The sequence below is a fragment of the Coregonus lavaretus genome (genome assembly GCF_964263955.1).
Source record: "Coregonus lavaretus genome assembly, chromosome: 16".
Lineage (NCBI taxonomy): Eukaryota > Metazoa > Chordata > Actinopteri > Salmoniformes > Salmonidae > Coregonus > Coregonus lavaretus.
The window spans coordinates 11,571,590-11,594,486 of NC_140003.1; the positions used below are offsets into that span (position 1 = coordinate 11,571,590).

The following is a 22,897-nucleotide window of genomic DNA, read 5'->3' on the forward strand; positions in this document are numbered from 1 at the left end:
TGTTTCTGTGGCGGCAGAAACGCTAAGGCTCATGGTTAGTATAGTTTTTGGTGCTCTTTGAAACCAGGAACAGACGGCAAAAACAACTTCTCAACGCGGGAAACTCTTTTCACGCCACTTCAATGACTTTTTCGTAGCAGGTTAGGAGAACTTACGCAGCAGGGTAGGAGACTGAGGAAAAGGGTTAGCGTTAGCGAAAATGCTTGCCTAATCTGGTACGAAAATCACTTTAGAATGTGTCTCTTCTCAGCACAGCGCTTGAAACATTCATAAATGATGGGCACTACATCAATGTACAGAATTATTTGCAATCTCGGGAGAAAATAGAACATCTACGTTACACAGTAATTTCGCTAAAGCCAACAGATCTCATGGTTTATTTTAGGTATGAGGAGACTGGGAGACAGGAAATCTGAAGACACCGTACGTTAACCGAGTAGGGATGGGCATGAGTAATTGAGTACTCAAACGGACGTCAAAGCTCAATCTTTAACAAGAGATCACTTTTTTTTTCCAAATACTGTAAAACTATTTGGTTGAATGTGCTTTGTGGCTGCCCAAACGGGCAAGTGAAATTGTGTCTTTAGACAACGTTAATTTGCCTTGACTCTTGTGTTCCATATGAACATGTGCATTTGCAGGGCACAACAAAAAAGAAACCAAGCATCACACCTTTCTTCTCCCCAAATTCGCTTTCCCCTCCATGTTTCATTCACTCAATTGCGTTCTGACCGCTCCTTCCACACAAGCGTGCTGAGTGCGCACACAAGCTCCCGTTAGGCCTACAGCAGTGGTGGAAAAAGTACCCAATTGTCATACTTGAGTAAAAGTAAAGATACCTTAAGAGAAAATGACTCAAGTACAAGTGAAAGTCACCCAGTAAAATACTACTTGAGTAAAAGTCTAAAAGTATTTGGTTTCAAACATATTTAAGTATTAAAAGTAAATGTAATTGCTAAAATGTACTTAAGTATGAAAAGTATAAATCATTTAAAATTCCTTATATTAAGCAAACCAGACGGCACAATTGTCTTGTGTTTTTATTTACGGATTGCTAGGGGCACACTTCAACACTCAGACATTTACAAATGAAGCATTTGTGTTTAGTGAGTCTGCCAGATAAGAGGCAGTAGGGATGACCAGGGAGGTTCTCTTGAGTGTGTGAATTGAGCATTTGTCCTGCCCTGCTAAGCATTCAAAATGTAACAAATACTTTTGGGTGTCAGGGAAAATGTATGGGGTAAAAAGTACATCATTTTCTTTAGGAATGTAGTGAAGTAAAAGTAGTCAAAAATATAAATAAAGTAAATTACAGATACGCCAAAAAACTACTTAAGTAGTACTTTGAAGTATTTTTTACTTAAGTACCTTACACCACTGGCCTACAGAAATAAATGCCTGTAAATACTTATCTAACGGATTGGATACACAAGCTACATTCCTTGCAAAATGAAGACAGTTTTATCACAAATTTAAAATGGACTGGTGTTCCAGCAACGAGCTGCAGTTTTGGAATAATTGTTTCCCGTCTATTTTCCGCTTAAGCTACTTTGCGAACTGCTAGTGCCATTTAGAATTGGTTAGCCTAGGCTATAACCCCCCTAAACATAGACAGGTTCCACACTTAACATATGTAAAAACATTATCAAACTAAAGACAAAGAGCGTATTTTCATCAGAATAAATAAGTATATGCCTACTCACCAAACAGATGTTGTGGCCGTAATTCATAACCATGCAGTGTTCAATGTGAAATTGTTCATCCATTTAGAAAATTCCAAAAGAACAGGCAGAATAAACTACATTGAACGTCTGTATATCGAAAAGACAGATTTTAGTTTGTAAAAGTTTTAGTAAAAAAATTTGACTCACCAAATTGAGCCCCGTTTCAAATTATCACTGACAATAACTGTTCCAGACACGCAATGCGCATCACTTCACACTGGTAACATTTTTCATTTGGAAAAATATTCTGTTCCATTTTATAATGTTTTTTTTTTTTACTATGAAATCGATGTTTTGACTGTGATAAGGGCTCGGGAAATAAGAGCGTCTTGTCTGCTAAATTAACAAAAGGCTAAGCCATTACACAGCCATTGGGATCTACAAGCAAACGCCAATGCTGAGGTTACTGACTTTTTGAAGATTGTGTTCCATAATATAACCAGTTGATATTACGGTTTCAATAAATTCATCTTAAATGGCACTTGCATTTTTATTGTTTGAATATATTTGGGGCGATTAGGATTTGTTATGTGTTATGGTTATGATAAATTAGGCATTGTTGCCATCTGTTGGCATATAGATGAATGCACTTTTCTTTTCCTTCTAAAAATATTTTTTTATTTTATTTGAGTACTCGAAAAAAAAGAGTACTCGAACGTTCAAAAAATGTCAAATGTTTCAAACATTAACTTCCACGCTGCATAGGTGTGGGAGTCGTCTTTCTTTGTCCTTTTAGTGCAATAATTTTTTTTTTAAACAAGAGGTGTTGTTATGCCTGAATTTGACCCAAAACCAACAAGGAAGTCTGTAGTGTTGAGAGCGGTTGTATGAAACCAATCAGTACGTCAACTCACTCTTAATATCTATTCAGTTAGACTCACCAAAGTGCAGCGTCTGAACTGTGCGTTAGCCTCTCAGCTCTGTACAAGGACTGTTATGGCTAAAGGTTACATCATTCTCCTTTCTTTTTTTTCTTTTCTGTAACACTGCAAACTCCTGAAGAGGCTCTACATCTACAGGCTTGTTTGGGACCTCACCTATGGGGACCTACAGTACCGACACATACCGTCCAATCCTCTCAGCCCAACAGTAATCTCATTCTGCATCTGATGAGGTCAGTGCCATAAAGCTTCCTTCCGGTTAACATGTGAGTAGAGTGAATCTATATTTCAGATGCCAGCTCATTCATTAAAATGTGAAAAGTGTAATGTGAAAGTAAGGGGACTCAAATATTGATAAATGTATACATGTAAAAATCTCTACATATTTTGCTAGATATGATAACGGACATGAAAATACAAGAGGACTGACATACATTAAAAAAGGCACACATATTGAGATGTGCTTTAGTAGTGATTACTAAACTGCAAATGACCAAGTATCAAACGTTTTGCAGGTTTAAAGCCATACCCTCAAGAGCCACATCAAAAGGTATGTAGAACTTTTGTAACATATTAAAATAATGAGATAGACGTCCCAGCATGACCACCAAATCCGAAGGCTTAAAACACATTTGGTTCCAGCATCGGTTTCTGTACGGACAGCACATTTTTATTGTAAACATTTAGTAAAAAGATTTCCGCTTAGGAATGTACTGCATTAGTTTTAAAACACAAACAAGCACGCATACACACAATCAAAACGCACGCAAACAAGCACGCATTCACACAATCACACACATTCTAGGTCAAGTTTCTAAGGGGGCTTGTGCTCAAGTGCTATTTCCTTGCTCTTGTTCAAATAACAGCATGGCGAGCTGGGAACGGGATCCCAGGCCATCCAGGTTGCTCTGGACACACCTGTGGTAGATGTCCTCACTAAGCTGCGGGTTACAGGCCTGGTAGCGGTACTTCTGGTGCAGAGCCGGCTCCACAGCCCTGAACACATGCAGGGTGGAGTACTTGACAAACATGTCGTAGATATCCAAGGTCTCCAGGATCTCCTCGTTCTCCTGCACGTCGGAGGCCATGCGTGTGCGCGTCACCATATAGTCCGAGTTGTAGAAGCACGCCTCCTCAAAAGAACTGCGGTCAAAGTGTCCGGCGTCCTTGACCAGGTCTACTGTGGGTGGGGGCTCCTGGTTGTGGAAGGCGATGTCTGGGTTGTAGTCCTGGAAGTGGATTGGGAAGAATACCTGCCAGTTGTTGATGGAGTTCATGCGGCAACGGTTGAGGAACTCTGAGTTGATGTTGGTGTTGACGTTCGTGATGAAGAACAGCGTGTCTACTGGGTGCTTCTTGGAGATGATGTCCATGAATTTGATTTGAGAAGGGGTTTCGGTCTTGACACTTATCCACAGGATCTTCACTGCCGGATACTTGCGTTCGTAGGCATTGATCTGGGCTTTAACACTGGAGAATATGTCATTCTGGTTGACCTGCTGGGCCTCGAATGGGTCGTAGATAAACAGTAAAGTCAAGATGGCGTTTTCACTGGTCTCAAACAAATTTGCAGCAAACACTTCAAGAAAATGGTTGACGGCGCCCCGATCCTGAAAGGTCAGTGGTAAGATGATATGAACCCTGGTGGCCTCTGTGACGTAAGGCATGGGGATGATCTCGATGCGACTCAGAGGACGCACCAGGTGGACCCTCTTGGTGATGGAGCGACTGCGGCCTTTCTGGTTGACTACCTCCAGCTGCAGGTCCAGGGTGTACTCCATGCCCCGAGTGGGGTCAAAGCGCCGGTAGCCGTTGATCAGCTGCTGCTTCTTCAGGTGGAGGACAGGCTTGTACTTCTTGTTCAGCTCCCCCATGGCTATCTCGATGATGGCGGCCACGTCCAACCGATCAATGCCACGCAGTTCACACTTGGGGGAGCCGTCAATGCATGAATACACTTGCTCCTCTGTGAAGTAGTCCCATCGGAGGACCTCAAAACGAGACTTAGGCTCAAACGGAGGATTGATCCCAATGGGCCACTGGGAGCTCCGGTTGCCAGCAAAAGCCACTTTGCTCACATTCTTTATCTCTGCCTGTGGACACATGAGGAGATGTACACATATAGTCACAAGCTGACAGTGATACTGTACTGCTACAATTAAAGAGATTCTCCAGTACCTTTGTATATGTTTTAGCCAGTAGTTCTGAAAGTAGTGCTCACGAGCCAAAAGTGGTCTCAGAAAATTGCATACTACGTCACATATGTGCAGATATGTGCACAACGTTATTGCTCTCTCTCCCTCTCTGCTGTGTACATCTTGCTAGCTGTCACTCAAATGGCGAGGGGCTGAATCTCATTGGCTTGAACTCAAATTGCTAGAGGGCTGGCCCACGTGTTGAAAAATGTAGGGAAAATGGCGCCGCTAAGCTTCCAGAAAACGTTCAAACTAGGGAATTCTGCTCATAGATTACGCATGAATGAACTACACATCGACTCATCCAGCCCAAAGCGGGAGGTTTAAAAAAAACACTTACTAGTTGGCAAGGTTCCTGAGCATGTCTTTAAAAGGATAATTATGTCCAACCAAGAGAGTGGAGTCATTCACAAAACAAATATTCGACTTAAATAAATAAGCCTTCAGCGCTTGATGTTAAATGAAAACAGACAGGGAGACTGACTATGTCGGTGTTCACTGAACAAAGGATGTTTTGTGGTGTTCAGGATCAGATCGTTTACCTGCAGCTTCTCGATCTCATCGTATGTCCTCTGAAGTTCGAGTTCAGTGAAGTGTTTGTGTAGTCTGTACATCTGCTCAGGGTCAGACACCGGGTGGACAGTCAAGGCATTCTTAAACTGCACATTCTCCACCTTACTCGGATCTGAGTTCTTGCCCATCTCGTAACGGTAGTACTGCAGCCCCTGAAAACAAAAAATGTATATACATTTAGCAATGTGGTATCATGGGAAATTGGGTGAAAACAAACAGAAGACTGAGTTATAACTCTTTGGGCTCTATTTTAACAAATCTAACTCAGTGGTAAATCTCAGTGCTGTCAGTAATGCTATATTCTTGCTATTTTCACAGTGGGAATTATGGCCGCAGTAGCTGGTGGTGGTGTGAAAGGGCTGGGTTTTGATGAATAAATAAAATAGGTGTGTCAAGGCTTGACCCCTCACTGGCCAATCAGAACGTGCTCCATGGCTAAATATGTGGTTGCTTCAAGTTGTGTATTTACAGTCTTTTATGTATTGCGTTGTCATCAACTCTGATTTGAATGTTAGTTTGTTATAGCCTATATAGCCTACAGAAACAAAATAAAATGTATGTAGGCCTGTCCCATATTTGCTAAACATGTTGAACATGTTTGCAGGGCACATTGTTCTAAGAAGTAATTGCACGGCTTCAATATGGAAATATATTGTTTAACATAGCATTTGCATTGATATAGGGGCTAGGCCAACTGTAAATTGCATTGTCATCCATGTCTGAACCATGGACATGCCAAACGTTGTCAATAAGCAAGATTAAAGTCACTATTGATACGGCTTAAAAATAGTGAATAATTATAATCGAAACAACTTGTTTTAAATAGGCTGTCTAAATATATAGTTACAGCCACCGTAATGGCTCCCTGTGGGCATATAATAGTGAGTCAATATAGACTATGGAGGGTTTTATGCACTTCCAAACTTTTCACAGAAGATGGACAAAGATCCAAATTCAATATAAAAGAGGGGTAATGTCCACTCACCATTATAGGCTACTGCTACCAAATATTATGTTTTACTTGCACTACAGATCACATTCGCACTTCTCCAGAAATAGCAGACAGCTCCTAAATTGCATTGCATGCGAGCCATGGACGTTCTCACCATAAAGCCAAGGACGGTGACTCATTCTAATCAGTTTGGTTTTTGATCAAATGAAACGGAAGACAAGCAATTGTTAGTTTTTTTTGTTTCTAAATACGAGGGTCACCGGCATCCTCTCATCTCTTGTTTCTGATGGGCATATGGACACATGTACATAGAGGTTTTACGCATGTCCAAAATAATAAACGGGAGCTGGCTGAAATAATGTTAAAAAGGGTATGTCCACTCACTTTTTTGCTGCTCCCAGACTTGATCTTTTAGTAAAGCTTTGGTGTTTAATGTTTATTTCAAAGCAGTCTCACGTGCCAAACCCTTTATTGATAGGCTGCTACTTGGCGAATGCCCCCAAAAAACTGCCTTCTGAGGGGAGGGGAGGCTATGCTTGGTTTTGAATGAACTTGCAAAATGCAAATGTTTTATGTTTCTAAACGCGAGGGTTACCAGCGCAAAATGCAAATTTCCTCTCGTTACATGAGCATATGGGCACTGTGCGTCACGGCTGAATAGGTTTGCGCTCCCGCTCTCAAGATCCTGTCATTACCAACCATGTAACCGCAAAGGCCTGCTCTTCGTTGGTCTTAAATCTCACCATTTGTGCTCCATGACATTTTCATTTTTGCACTTGTTTTTGAGGACACACCTCAAATATTGCTACCCCTGCCACCTCAGCGCAAGCCTGCCGAACCTCACGCAAGGGGTAAAAAAAAAAATATTTGACATGCCGAAATTACCAACTAACATGCGTTTGACACTTGCGCCGCCTTAGCGCCTGCCGGAAATACAGCCCTGTGTATTATTTACTAGTGACGGTTGAACGCTGATAGAATTGTTTACTTGAAAATGGATAGGAAGCTTTCCTATCTATTTGGATGGAGTATATTAATGTAAGGGGAGACAAGGGGTGCTCTCGAAGAGAAGCAGACAAGGTATGAAAAAAAACTAAGAGGATGTGTCAGTGTTATCTGACAGTGAATCAGTTCAAGTTCACCTAAGGCTATTAGTCATCTTTCCTCACTAAAACAGCATTTCAGAATGATATAGACGTTTAGCCCTGATGATGCTCCACTATCACACATTGGTCCTCTGACATGTTTTAGAAAAACTTTCCTTAAATGGCTGTTTCACTAGCTGTTTCCAAACACATTAACCCCTATGACCGTATCAGCCATCACAAAAGGGGGAGTATGGCTATTGCCGCAAGGTTTCTTTTTGAGCAACAACTTTCTCTGTACTAAGAGTTCCAACAACCATTTTATTTAGGATCCTAACAACATGTAAGAGTACAGCACTTTAGATTGTATTTTCTCAATGAATTAAATAGAATACACACATCCCACTGGTTCAAATGCTCTGCAAGGCACTCCAGCGGGTGGTGAAGATGGCCCAGTACTTCACTGGGACCGTGCTTCCACCCATCCAGGACATCTACTCAAAACAGTGCCTAAGGAAGGCACGCAGCATCATCAAGGACCCCACACACAAGATGTATCGGAGCATGAGGTCTGATACCAACAGGTTCAGAGACAGTTTCTATCTACAAGCCATCAGACTGCTGAACACTTGAACTGGACTGACCACCTGCTCTAATTCTCCGCACTTTAGCACACATCACAACTGCTACCAGACTCTTATTATACTGCTAAATGTATACACTTTCTCCCCATTCTCCCCTCCCCCAATACAAGTGTAAATATTGTACTAAAAACAGTGACTTCCTGTATTATACTTATGCGAAAACGTTTTCTATTCTGCCATTTTACTTTATGTTTGTATTCTTATTCTTTTAGTATTTCTTATTGCTGTTGCATTGTCGAGAAGGAACCTGCAAGTAAACATTTAGTTGGACGATGTATACCTTGCGTATCCCGTACTTACGACTAATAAAACAACTTCTGTCCAAACAATTAATGTTTAACAAACTTATGGAAATGGCTTCATAGGGAAAAACACTACTGGAATGTATGGTGTCAGTGTACGAATAACACCTAAATGACCATAAGTAATAAGACTCCACTTAAAGATGCACTATGCAGAAGTCACGCCGCCATTTCCTGGTTGCAAAAATTCTAATTGTTTGCCTAATTTCAGTTTGTGACAAAACAAGCAAGTATAGTGTAGAGCAGGGTTCTTCAATTCCGGGCCTGGAGGGCCGAAACACCTCTGTTTTTCATCCTCTCCTTCTAATCAGGGGCTAAGTCAGACCTGGGACACCAGGTGAGTGCTATTAACTACCAGGTAGAAATAAAAAACAGGAGTGTTTCGGCCCTCCAGGACCGGAATTGAAGAACCCTGGTGTAGAGAATCATTGTACCATCTAAACCGCCATGAAATATATTTTCCATAAACAAAAAATATTGTATTTTTCAGCTGTTTGAAGCTAGTGTACAAAGCAGAAAGTAAAAGAAGCAAAAATGCAACTTAAGCACGGAAATCATAGAAATAGAGCACATAGAACAGATCTCCCGCTTCTTAGATTTGCTTTCAATGAGAATGACAGATCTATAACACACATTTACGTGAATTTGGTCAGGTCGCCCAAAAAGATACATATTGCAGCTTTAATCTAAAGAGACAACCAATTAGGATAAACGTGAGTTGTACTTCCTCATAACACTCTCCAATGTTTTTTCTTCTGACTTTTCCCCTATTTGTTGTGCTGGCCCTGAGGAAAGATGACCACGCAGCAGTGAAACAGGCCCTCTGTTTCTGTTCCAATACAGACTCTTAAACAAGATGGTTTCCTGCTCAAATGCCCGACCACAGGAGAAAAAAATGGAAGCCCAAGTAAAGAGGGTATAGAAGGTTACATGCCACAGAAAAAAGTTTAGGGAAACTCAAACTGTCTTGAATTAACTACTCATTATGTTTTTAAAAAGTTATAAAATAGTATTGCGGTAGAATGGTGTATAACTGGTGATATTGTTGGAACAAATTCAGGTGCAATGTGCATGCGGCCACACTTTAAGCCAAAAAGGGTAGCATATACAAACAGATTAAATCAATGTAGTTAGCTAAGGTGCACAGTCTTTAAACTGTCACTTGGAAAAGCAGTGTGACTGTGACAGGGCTCCACTGGGGCCCTGACTGTCAGTGCAGAACAGGAGAAGCAAAGCTCCCTGTCACAGAAGAGAGGACAAGTACCCTCAGGGGCCACAGTGTGAAGAGAGACAGACAGTCAACTTTCTGTCTCTATAGAGAACGTAGTGCTAAAACACTGATGGGTGTTAGAACTATGTTTTAGCACTACTATAGTGCAACATACCTTATTCTATAGAGGTCACTAGTATATAATTTAAAATATAATTTTTCACGACAAATGTAGATTGTAAAGAAAGTGTTCGAACATGAGGCTGGTAGATCTTGAAAGATGGATCTTATATGTTGATGTTGTAGTATACGGTCTTCGTGTTTACCATATGGTGTGTGTGTGTCAAGCTTTTACTGAGCAGGAACCAGCCTACTACACCGACGGATAATGAGTTATGTTGGCAGGCAGTGTAAAGTTTATGAGGCTTCATAAAGTCAGGCTCTATTTCATCTTTTTGGGGGAGATGCCAGTGAAAGGTAGTGGACTTGTGGTTTCAATTCAGAGCAGACCTGGGCCAAATACACATGTTAAATACTTCAACGTCCACTTTTGTGACTATACATCGGTTCTATTGTACTGGACGAACTAAATCAAGTGCAGCTCAAGTATTTGACATATGATGTATTCAACCCAGGTCTGGTTTGTTGACCCAAGAAACATTCACTTACTGAGAAACACAGGGATGCTTTCTCGGGCACAGATTAAGCCTAGTCATGGACTAAAAAACACTGAATGGAGAATCTCCATTAAACATGCTTCTTATTCTAGGCCTAGGCCTAATCTATGTCCGGGAAACAGTCTCTTGGACAAAGGGACCATAAACCCATGGAACAGCAGTCCCTTCATGGAACTCTTCTGTACAAGACAGTAATAATACATAGCCTACCTCATGCTCATCCACACAGTTTGTGTTGACATAATCAATGATGCATCTGCCCAGCCATTCGTCAGGCCTGGCACTCAGGATGTCATTCCTACAGTTCTCCAGGAAGGGTTTGAGCCGGAGCAGCAGGGTACGGGACAGGAGGTATCCGAACCCACCATAGCAGTACCTCCCCTCCATCTCCCCACCTATAAACTCCTCAGGACTTCCCATGTAAAGCTCCCGGTCCATGCTCAGGTGAGCCACCAGCTGTTTGATCCTGTCTGCCTCCGTATAGGTGTCGTCCTGGGCTAGATAGAACCAGTCATACTCATTGATATAGTGCTCTAAGATGTACTTGATGGTCTGGAACATGTTCCATATGAGCCTCTCGTCCCCATGGGTGACCACGAACATGCCGTGGGGCACTTTGCGGTTGCGCATGCCGGTGAAGAAGACCAGGGCGTCCAGGTGGTGGCTGATGGTGCGGTTCACGGCCACTCCCAGTGTGTTGATGGTGTTTTTGGATGTCAGGATCCCTACAAAGAGGCGCTCCCGGATCCCCAGTTCTGTACTGATGTACTTAGCCCTGGAAAGCATACACACACATTAAAGCGGCAATCCTTAATTGAAACATTAACAGTGTACTCCCCGCCACAGTTTCAGTAAAAAGATGAGGGATTGGGCTGGAGAAATGGAACCACTCAAATCCATAGAAAACGCTATGATGCAAGGACTGATCATCCACAATATCAAAATAATAGTGAAGTGGTTGTTTACATTTACTTTGTTTGCAAATATTAGAGTAAAACAAGCTTATATTTTGGGTTCTGATGGGGTACGACAGTTGAACTAAGCTCATGAGGCATTTACAGTGAGGGAAAAAAGTATTTGATCCCCTGCTGATTTTGTACGTTTGCCCACTGACAAAGACATGATCAGTCTATAATTTTAATTGTAGGTTTATTTGAACAGTGAGAGACAGAATAACAAACAAAAAATCCAGAAAAACGCATGTATGTGAGGGAAATAAGTAGTTGACCCCTCTGCAAAACATGACTTAGTACTTGGTGGGAAAACCCTTGTTGGCAATCACAGAGGTCAGACGTTTCTTGTAGTTGGCCACCAGGATTGCACACATCTCAGGAGGGATCTTGTTCCACTCCTCTTTGCAGATATTTTCCGTCATTAAGGTTGAGGCTGACGTTTGGCAACTCGAACCTTCAGCTCCCTCCACAGATTTTCTATGGGATTAAGGTCTGGAGACTGGCTAGGCCACTCCAGGACCTTAATGTGCCTCTTCTTGAGCCACTCCTTTGTTACCTTGGCCGTGTGTTTTGGGTCATTGTCATGCTGGAATACCCATCCACGACCCATTTTCAATGCCCTGGCTGAGGGAAGGTAGTTCTCACCCAAGATTTGACGGTACATGGCCCGACCATCGTCCCTTTGATGCGGTGAAGTGGTCCTGTCCCCTTAGCAGAAAAACACCCCCAAAGCATAATGTTTCCACCTCCATGTTTGACGGTGGGGATGGTGTTCTTGGGGGTCATAGGCAGCATTCCTCCTCCTCCAAACACGGCGAGTTGAGTTGATACCAAAGAGCTCGATTTTGGTCTCATCTGACCACAACACTTTCACCCAGTTCTCCTCTGAATCATTCAGATGTTCATTGGCAAACTTCAGACGGCCCTGTATATGTGCTTTCTTGAGCAGGGGGACCTTGCGGGCGCTGCAGGATTTCAGTCCTTCACGACGTAGTGTGTTACTAATTGTTTTCTTGGTGACTATGGTCCCAGCTGCCTTGAGATCATTGACAAGATCCTCCCGTGTAGTTCTGGGCTGATTCCTCACCGTTCTCATGGTCATTGCAACTCCACGAGGTGAGATCTTGCATGGAGCCCCAGGCCGAGGGAGATTGACAGTTATTTTGTGTTTCTTCCATTTGCGAATAATCGCACCAACTGTTGTCACCTTCTCACCAAGCTGCTTGGCGATGGTCTTGTAGCCCATTCTAGCCTTGTGTAGGTCTACAATCTTGTCCTTGACATCCTTGGAGAGCTCTTTGGTCTTGGCCATGGTGGAGAGTTTGGAATCTGATTGATTAATTGCTTCTGTGGACAGGTGTCTTTTATACAGGTAACAAGCTGAGATTAGGAGCACTCCCTTTAAGAGTGTGCTCCTAATCTCAGCTCATTACCTGTATAAAAGACACCTGGGAGCCAGAAATCTTTCTGATTGAGAGGGGGTCAAATACTTATTTCCCTTATTAAAATGCAAATCAATTTATAACATTTTTGAAATGCTTGATTTTGTTGTTGTTATTCTGTCTCTCACTGTTCAAATAAACCTACCATTACAATTGTAGACAGTTTTTTTGTCAGTGGGCAAATGTACAAAATCAGCAGGGGATCAAATACTTTTTTCCCCTCACTGTATGTTATATTCTTCAAGAATCAAATGGGTACATATCATCCAAAAATGGATGTAGCAACTAAGGAGTGCCCCTTTAAGTGATTGCTGCTATTTTCAATGTATACAAAAACATACTATACAGAGATTTTTACATACATTTACAGTGCCTTGCAAAAGTATTCAGAACCCTTGGATTTCTTCACATTTTATTGTGTTACAAAGTGGTATTACAATTGAATTGTAATTTTTTGTCAACAATTTACACAAAATACTCTGTCAAAGTGGAAGAACATTTAAAAGACTGATAGAAATTATATTTAAAAATATAGTCGTTGCATAAGCATTAAGCTCCCTAAGTCAATACATGTTAGAAACCCCTTTGGCATCGATTACAGCTGTGAGTCTTCTGGGGTAAGTCTATATGAGCTTTGCACAACTGGATTGTACAATATTTGGCCATTATTATTTTCAATATTCTTCAAGCTCTGTCAAGATTTTGGTGATCATGGCTAGACAGTAATTTTCAAGTCTTGTCATAGATTTTCAAGCAGATTTAAGTCAAAACTGTAACTTGGCCACTCAGGAACATGCACCGTCTTCTTGAAAGCAACTCCAGTGTAGATTTGGCCTTGTGTTGTAGGTTATTGTCCTGCTGAAAGGATAAATTCCTCTAGGATTTTGCCTGTGCTTAGTTCAATCCCGTTTCTTTTTATCCTGAAAACCTTCAGAGTATTTGCAGATGTCAAGCATACCCATACCATGATGCAGCCACCACCATGCTTGAAAATAAAGTTTGTTTGTTTTTGTGTTTTTTGCAGTGTTACTTTAGTGCCTCCTTTCATAGAAGATGCAACCTTTGGAATATTTGTTATGTATTTTACTCTGTCATTTAGGTCATTATTGTGGAGTCACTAACATGTTGTTGATTCATCCTCAGTTTTCTACCATCACAGACATTGAACTCTGTAGCTGTTCTACAATCACCAGTGGCCTCATGGTAACATCCCTGAGTAGTTTCATTCCTGTTCTGCAGCTCAGTTCAGAAGAACGACTGTATCTTTGATGTGTCTGGGTGGTTTAATATATACAGTGCCTTGCAAAAGTATTCACCCCTCTTGGCATTTTTCCTATTTTGTTGCAGTACAAACTGTAATTTAAATTGATTTTTATTTGGATTTCATGTAATGGACATACACAAAATAGTCCAAATTGGTGAAGTGAAAAAAATAACTTGTTTCAAAAATTCAAAAAAATAAATAACATGATCTCATTCATATATATATATATATATATACACACATATACATATACACACACACACCTGTTCTGAAAAGGCCCCAGAGTCTGCAACACCACTAAGCAAGGGGCACCACGAAGACCAAGGAGCTCTCCAAACAGGTCAGGGACAAAGTTGTGGAGAAGTACAGATCAGTGTTGGGTTATAAAAAAATATCAGAAACTTTTAACATCCCACAAAGCACCATTAAATCAATTATTTAAAAAATGGAAAGAATATGCACCACAACAAACCTGCCAAGAGAGGGCCGCCCACCAAAACTCACGGACCAGGCAAGGAGGGCATTAATCAGAGAAGCAACAAAGAGACCAAAGATAACCCTGAAAGAGCAGCAAAGCTCCACAGCGGAGATTGGAGTATCTGTCCATAGGACCACTTTAAGTCGTACACTCCACAGAGCTGGGCTTTACGGAAGAGTGGCCAGGAAAAAGCCTTTGTTTAAAGAAAAAAATAAGCAAACACGTTTGGTGTTCACCAAAAGGCATGTGGGAGACTCCCCAAACATATGGAAGAAGGTACTCTGGTCGGATGAGACTAAAATTGAGCTTTTTGGCCATCAAGGAAAACGCTATATCTGTGAAGCAGGGGGTGGCAGCATCATGCTGTGGGGATGTTTTTCCCCATTGGCAGGGACTGAGAAACTGGTCAGAATTGAAGGAATGATGGATGGCGCTAAATACAGGGAAATTCCTGAGGGAAACCTGTTTCAGTCTTCCAGAGATTTGAGACTGTGACAGAGGTTCACCTTCCAGCAGGACAATGACATTTTACATTTACGTCATTTAGCAGACGCTCTTATCCAGAGCGACTTACAGTTAGTTCATACATTATTAAATGTTTTCATACTGGCCCCCCGTGGGAATCGAACCCACAACCCTGGCGTTGCAAACACCATGCTCTACCAACTGAGCTACCTCCCTGCCGGCCATTCCCTCCCCTACACTGGACGACGCTGGGCCAATTGTGCGCCGCCCCATTGGTCTCCCGGTTGCGGCTGGCTACGACAGAGCCTGGATTCGAACCAGGATCTCTAGTGGCACAGCTAGCACTGCGATGCAGTGCCTTAGACCACTGCGCCACTCGCCAATGACCCTAAGCGTACTGCTAAAGCAACACTTGAGTGGTTTAAGAAGAAACATTTACATGTCTTGGAATGGCCTAGTCAAAGCCCAGAACTCAATCCAATTGAGAATCTGTGGTATGACTTAAAGATTTCTGTACACCAACAGAACCCATCCAACTTGAAGGAACTGGAGCAGTTTTGCCTTGAAGAATGGGCAAAAATCCTAGTAGCTAGATGTGCCAAGCTTATAGAGACATACCCCAAGAGACTTGCAGCTGTAATTGCTGCAAAAGGTGGCTCTACAAAAGTATTGACTTTGGGGGGTGAATAGTTATGCGCACTCAAGTTCTGTTTTTTGTCTTATCTGTTGTTTGTATCAAAAAAAAAATATTTTGCATCTTCAAAGTGGTAGGCATGTTGTGTAAATCAAATGATACAACCCCCCTAAAAATCAATTTAAATTCCAGGCTGTAAGGCAACGAAATAGGAAAAATGCCAAAGGGGGTGAATACTTTCATAAGCCACTGTAATACACAGCAAAAATATATATTCAATGTCTGATTTGATATTGTTACCCATCTACCAACCACTGCCCTTCTTTATGAGGCTTTTGAAAAGGTCCCTGGTCTTGGTAGTTAAATCTGTGCTTGAAATACAATATTTCACAGAGGGACCATACAGATGTAGTATGTATGGAGGACAGATGAAGGGTTAATCATTCAAAAATAATGTCAACCCCTATAATTTAACACAGATTCCATGTCACTTATTATGTTATTTGTTAAGGCAAATTATACTCCTGAACTAATTTAGGTTTGCCTAAAGAAAGTGGCTGAATACTTATGCAAGGCACTAATAAATAAATATATATATACACACACACACTACCAGTCAAAAGTTTGGACACACCTACTCATTCAAGGGTTTTTCTTTATTTTTACATTGTAGAATCATAGTGAAGGCATCAACACTATGAAATAACACATATGGAATCATGTAGTAACCAAAGAAGGGTTAAACAAATGTATTTGAGATTCTTCAAATAGCCACCCTTTGCCTTGATGACAGCTTTGCACACTCTTGGCATTCCTCAACCAGCTTCACATGGAATGCTTTTCCAACAGTCTTGAAGGAGTTCCCACATATGCTGAGCACTTCTCGGCTGCTTTTCCTTCACTCTGCCGTCCGACTCATCCCAAACCATCTCAATTGGGTTGAGGTCGGGGGATTGTTGAGGCCAGGTCATCTGATGCAGCACTCCATCACTCTCCTTCTTGGTAAAATAGCCCTTACACAGCCTGGAGGTGTGTTGGGTCATTGTCCAGTTTAAAAACAAATGATAGTCCCACTAAGCCCAAACCAGATAGGATGGCGTATCACAGCAGAATGCTGTGGTAGCCATGCTGGTTAAGTGTGCCTTGAATTTTAAATAAATCACAGACAGTGTCACCAGCAAAGCACCCCCACACCATAACACCACCTCCTCCATGCTTTACGATGGGAACTACACATGCAGAGATCATCCGTTCACCCACACCGCCTCTCACAAAGACACAGCGGTTGGAACCAAAAATCTCCAATTTGGACTCCAGACCAAAGGACAAATTTCCACCGGTCTAATGTCCATTGCTTGTGTTTCTTGGACCCAGCAGGTCTATTCTTCTTATTGGTGTCCTTTAGTAGTGGTTTCTTTGCAGCAATTCTACCATGAAGGTCTGATTCACACAGTCTCCTATGATCAGTTGATGTTGAGATTTGTCTGTGCCTTGAACTCTGTGAAGCATTTATTTGGGCTGCTATTTCGGAGGCTGGTAACTCTAATTAATTTATCCTCTGCAGCAGCGGTAACACTGGGTCTTCCATTCCTGTGGCGGTCCTCATCTTGGCCAGGTCGCAGTTGTAAATGAGAACTTGTTCTCAACTGGCTTACCTGGTTAAATAAAGGTGAAATAATAATAATAAATGAGAGAGTTTCATCATAGCCCTTGAATGTTTTTGCGACTGCACTTGAAGAAACTTTGAAAAGTTATTGAAATGTTCCGCATTAACTGACCTTCATGTCTTAAAATAATGATGGACTGTCATTTCTCTTTGCTTATTTGAGCTGTTCTTGCCATAATATGGACTTGGTCTTTTACCAAATAGGGCTATCTTCTGTATACACCCCCCCACCCCCACACACACACACCTTGTCACAACACAACTGATTGGCTCAAACGCATTAAGATGGAAAGAAATTCCACAAATTAACTTTTAAGAAGGCACACCTGCTAATTGAAATGCGTTCCAGGTGACTACCTTATGAAGCTGGTTGAGAGAATGCCAAGAGTGTGCAAAGATGTCATCAAGGCAAAGGGTGGCTATTTGAAGAATCTCAAATATAAAATATTTTGATTTGTTTAACACTTTTTTGGTTACTACATGATTCCATATGTGTTATTTCATAGTTGTGATGTCTTCACCATTATTCTACAATGTCAAGAATAGTACAAATAAAGAAAAACCCTTGAATGAGTAGGTGTGTCCAAACTTTTGACTTGTACTGTATATATATATATATATACACACACACACACAGTACTGCAAACATACTGGTACTTCAATTGGATCTTAGCATTTCAATTACTTATGTTTAAAGTCTTCATTCACCATCCGAAAGCTTGACTATTTCATGCACTTTCTTATGCTTAAAGTTTGAACAAATGCAACCATTCACACAATGTATAATCCCATCAATAATTGATTTGCTATAGTTAACTGATTAAGGATTGTCTGCCTTTGAAACCTGGACATTGGAGTCCAAGATTTAAGAGTTAGCACCAGAGAAGGACCTCGGCCCAGCAGCTCATAGCTCGATCTCATATAATGGAGCTGTGTGACAGGTTGAATGAACAAACACAGTATCTATCCTGTACATCTCTTTTACTGGCTAGCTGTCCATGAGGAAACATGGAATGTGTAGGGGCAAAACGTATTCTAACCCCCTGAAATTAATGTTTTCATAGGCATTTTTTTTATTCAGATCAAACCAAATACTGTTACACACTGCTGTGAAGGTCATGAGAAAACATCCTAGCATATTTTGTCTAATAACATTTTGGTAGTTCTTCACATTACAGGCTGAGCTAGAAAAGATGGGTCTCATGGGACAGGATACAAGGCAGAAGATTGTTTCGGCCTTATGTCACACCAGGGACCCAATGGACTAAGTAAGTAAGTCATGTTACATCGTGGAATAAAGTGGTAACAACATGGTATAGTTAAAGTTACTCCCAATGACATTATTTATCCAGATTCTGCTGAAATTAAATTATAGTTCCAGGGTAACACACCACAACAACACTGTGATGCAAAACTTGACTGTTGCTATACAAGGTTAGGCAAGCACATGGCACCAATTCTCCAAATATTCTAGCACATACAATAGGTAGACTATGTCAATAAAACTTTTCAATAATTTGTTATGGACAAAAATACTGTACTCTGGTAGTTGGAGACTAAAGGCCACAAACAGGGTGAAGGATGTAAAATTAGTGAAACATTTCAGGAATGTCGGCCTTTCAAAGATGTTTCTGTTTTAGTGGGCACAATAACAGCAGATTCCAAGAAAGACTGATTTCCAATGTAATGTTATATTGTTCATCAATTCCTGTCTGATGTTGTTTAAGTGTGCTTGACATCTGATAGGTCTATGAGTTAAAAAATAATGCAAAAAAAAGAAACTGATTAAGAAAGAGGTGAAAACAACCACATGCCTAAATTAACCTAGGCTCATAATATACTGTTGAAGGCCAATTGGCAACATAGTAAGGAGTTTTCCTAGGAAAACTGCCAACATAATATCCATTCTGAAAAGGTTGTGGGGCAATAGCGTCACAGACAGTCCCAGTCAACTGGAAAAATAAGCTCTAAGTAGGCTACACTGTTGAAACATGTTTATAATAACACATTTGACCTTTTCGGGTTTTAACCATGGTTTTTGAATGCTTACCGAAAAAGTTTCTTTGTTTGGCTTTGTTGGACTGGTTTATATGGCACTATTCTTGGCTCAAAATCTTCCTCGGCATCCACATCCACCGTCGATATCGAATTTGGTCTCCTCGCTCCTTTTGAATTCCCATCTTGGGCCAAACGTATTTCTTCACTTGCTTTCCCGTCGAGGACACAAGATTCCTCTACCCAATTCACACTAAGTAAACTTAAGGTAAATCCCAAAGAAACACCGATAATAACCGGCCCGATCGGCCTCAGCAGAGAAATAAACATTGCAAATCTCATTTTCAACGTTGACTATAGAATACTTCGATCCTTTCTACAGCCTACACTCGCCCCTAATGTGAGACTCTTTGGGTAATTATATACATCAATCCAAATAGAAAATATTAGCAGCTGGTTATAGTTTAAAAGGACATCCTTCTCGACTAAAAAGATGTAGGCCTATGTAGCTTCTTCCTAGGAATTAATGCAGGATTCTTACGTGTCAGTGGTCTCTAGCTCCGCCCCAATAAACACCAACGTCAGAAATGCATAAGAATAGGCGTTTCCAGCACTCTTTCTTTAGCCTACTGAATCACAGAATTGGTCAAATAAAACCCATCGACCTCGCCCATGGCTAAATAGATCACAATACTGTGGCCTACATAAATGTTGGTTTAAATAAGGAGCTGTTTTAAAGTAAATCCTTGCTTCAGCTGAAAAGCCTATTACAGAGGTGCGCTGCCACACTAGAGGGCAACCTAGAGTCACAGTCAATCAAACACAAAGTCCAGATTTGCGGGTTAAGACAACAACAACAAAATTGCGCTGTTAATGATTCATGGTTACTTACTATGAATTCATGATACACTGTTACTGTGTGAAATAAAACAAATATTCAGCTGCATGACTGTTCAAACATGCCCTACTACAAGAAGAACTTTGTTTTTCTCTTCTTGACTTGGAAACCTTGGCCTGGTTTTATGTAGGGCATGGGGTGTCACAGGCCTACAAATGCTAATACAATTATAGAATAATTATTATATATTGATTTATCTTCATATGTGTCTGAGAAACTGGCCCTAAGAGGCTAAATAGAGGACTATGAGGAAATGTGCAATTTTAGAGGATAATGCTTTTTGATTGTCACTTTTTTTTGTTGCTCTCAGACTCTGGGTCGTGGGGGATTGGGAGTGGAGTGTACAGCTTGGGTCTGTGAGGTGTGGATAAGTCACCGGCAGGGAATTCGTAACACTATAAGCCTATGCATGAATGGACCTTGTTAACCATTTGGTGCATTGGTTTTAGGATAGAGGAAATTAGGGGTTTTGGGTTGTGCAAAATGCTCTGTCATTGCTATGGACAAGCAATGACATAGCGGCATGGACTAAGATACAGTAGAATATTATAGAATAGAATACAGTTTATACATATGAGATGAGCAGTGCAAGATATGTAAACATTATTAAAGTGACTAGTGTTCCATTTCTTAAAGTGCGCAATGATTTCAATAGGCAGCAGCAGACTCTAATGTGCTAATGATGGCTATTTAACAGTCTGATTGCCTTGAAATAGAAGCTGTTTTTCATTCTTTCGGTCCCAGCTTTGATGCACCTGTACTGACCTCGCCTTCTGGATGATAGCGGGGTGAACAGGCAGTGGATCAGATGGTTGATGTCCTTGATGATCTTTTTTGGCCTTCCTGTGACATCGGGTGCTGTAGGTGTCTTGGAGGGTGGGTAGTTTGCCCCCGGTAATGCGTTCGGCAGACCGCACCACCCTCTGGAGAGCCCTGCGGTTGCGGGCGGTGCAGTTGCCGTACCAGGCGGTGATACAGCCCGACAGCATGTTCTCAATTGTGCATCTGTAAAAGTTTGTGAGGGTTTTAGGTGCCAAGACACATTTCTTCAGCCTCCTGAGGTTGAAGAGGCTCTGTTGCACCTTCTTCACCACACTGTCTGCGTGGGTGGACCATTTCAGTTTGTCAGTGACGTGTATGCCAAGGAACTTGAAGCTTTCCACCTTCTCCACTGCGGTCCCGTTGGGGGGGGGTGCACCCTCTGCTGTTTCCTGAAGTCCACAATCATCTCCTTTGTTTTGTTGACGTTGAGTGAGAGGTTATTTTCCTGACACCACACTCCCAGAGCCCTCATCTCCTCCCTGAAGGCGGTCTCGTCATTTTTGGTAATCAAGCCTACTACTGTTGTGTCGTCTGCAAACTTGATGATTGAGTTGGGACCCCAGTGTTGAGGATCAGCGAAGTGGAGATGTTGTTTCCTACCTTCACTACCTGGGGGCGGCCCGTCAGAAAGTCCAGGACCCAGTTGCACAGGGCGGGGTTCAGACCCAGGGACTCAAGCTTAATGATGAGCTTGGAGGGTACTATGGTGTTGAATGCTGAGCTATAGTCAATGAACATCATTCTTACATAGGTATTCCTCTTGTCCAGATGGGATAGGGCAGTGTGCAGTGTGATGGCGATTGCATCGTCTGTGGATCTATTGGGGCGGTAAGCAAATCAAATCAAATCAAATCAAATTTTATTGGTCACATGCGCCGAATACAACAGGTGCAGACATTACAGTGAAATGCTTACTTACAGCCCTTAACCAACAGTGCATTTATTTTAAACAAAAAAGTAAAAATAAAACAACAACAACAAAAAAAAGTGTTGAGAAAAAAAAAGAGCAGAAGTAAAATAAAGTGACAGTAGGGAGGCTATATATACAGGGGGGTACCGTTGCAGAGTCAATGTGCGGGGGCACCGGATAGTTGAGGTAGTTGAGGTAATATGTACATGTGGGTAGAGTTAAAGTGACTATGCATAAATACTTAACAGAGTAGCAGCAGCGTAAAAAGGATGGGGTGGGGGGGCAGTGCAAATAGTCCGGGTAGCCATGATTAGCTGTTCAGGAGTCTTATGGCTTGGGGGTAGAAGCTGTTGAGAAGTCTTTTGGACCTAGACTTGGCACTCCGGTACCGCTTGCCGTGCGGTAGCAGAGAGAACAGTCTATGACTAGGGTGGCTGGAGTCTTTGACAATTTTGAGGGCCTTCCTCTGACACCGCCTGGTATAGAGGTCCTGGATGGCAGGAAGCTTTGCCCCAGTGATGTACTGGGCCGTACGCACTACCCTCTGTAGTGCCTTGCGGTCGGAGGCCAAGCAGTTGCCATACCAGGCGGTGATGCAACCAGTCAGGATGCTCTCGATGGTGCAGCTGTAGAATTTTTTGAGGATCTGAGGACCCATGCCAAATCTTTTTAGTCTCCTGAGGGGGAATAGCCTTTGTCGTGCCCTCTTAACGACTGTCTTGGTGTGTTTGGACCATGATAGTTCGTTGGTGATGTGGACACCAAGGAACTTGAAGCTCTCAACCTGTTCCACTACAGCCCCGTCGATGAGAATGGAGGCGTGCTCAGTCCTCTTTTTTTTCCTGTAGTCCACAATCATCTCCTTTGTCTTGGTCACGTTGAGGGAGAGGTTGTTGTCCTGGCACCACACGGCCAGATCTCTGACCTCCTCCCTATAGGCTGTCTCATCGTTGTCGGTGATCAGGCCTACCACTGTTGTGTCGTCTGCAAACTTAATGATGGTGTTGGAGTCGTGCCTGGCCATGCAGTCATGGGTGAACAGAGAGTACAGGAGGGGACTGAGCACGCACCCCTGAGGGGCCCCCGTGTTGAGGATCAGTGTGGCAGATGTGTTGTTACCTACCCTT

General features: G+C 41.9%; 1 protein-coding gene across 1 annotated transcript; it reads right to left on the reverse strand.

Moving 5' to 3' along the window:
* Positions 1-1,025: 1,025 nt before the first annotated feature.
* On the reverse strand, positions 1,026-19,670 carry LOC311143716 (chondroitin sulfate synthase 2-like). The gene is made up of 4 exons (XM_084179586.1): positions 19,196-19,670; positions 10,454-11,018; positions 5,343-5,525; positions 1,026-4,698 (listed from the first exon to the last, which is right to left on the reverse strand). Exons 1-4 carry the CDS (start codon positions 19,480-19,482, stop codon positions 3,436-3,438), a joined length of 2,298 nt encoding a protein of 765 aa, XP_084035712.1. The 5' UTR covers positions 19,483-19,670; the 3' UTR covers positions 1,026-3,435.
* Positions 19,671-22,897: the final 3,227 nt, after the last annotated feature.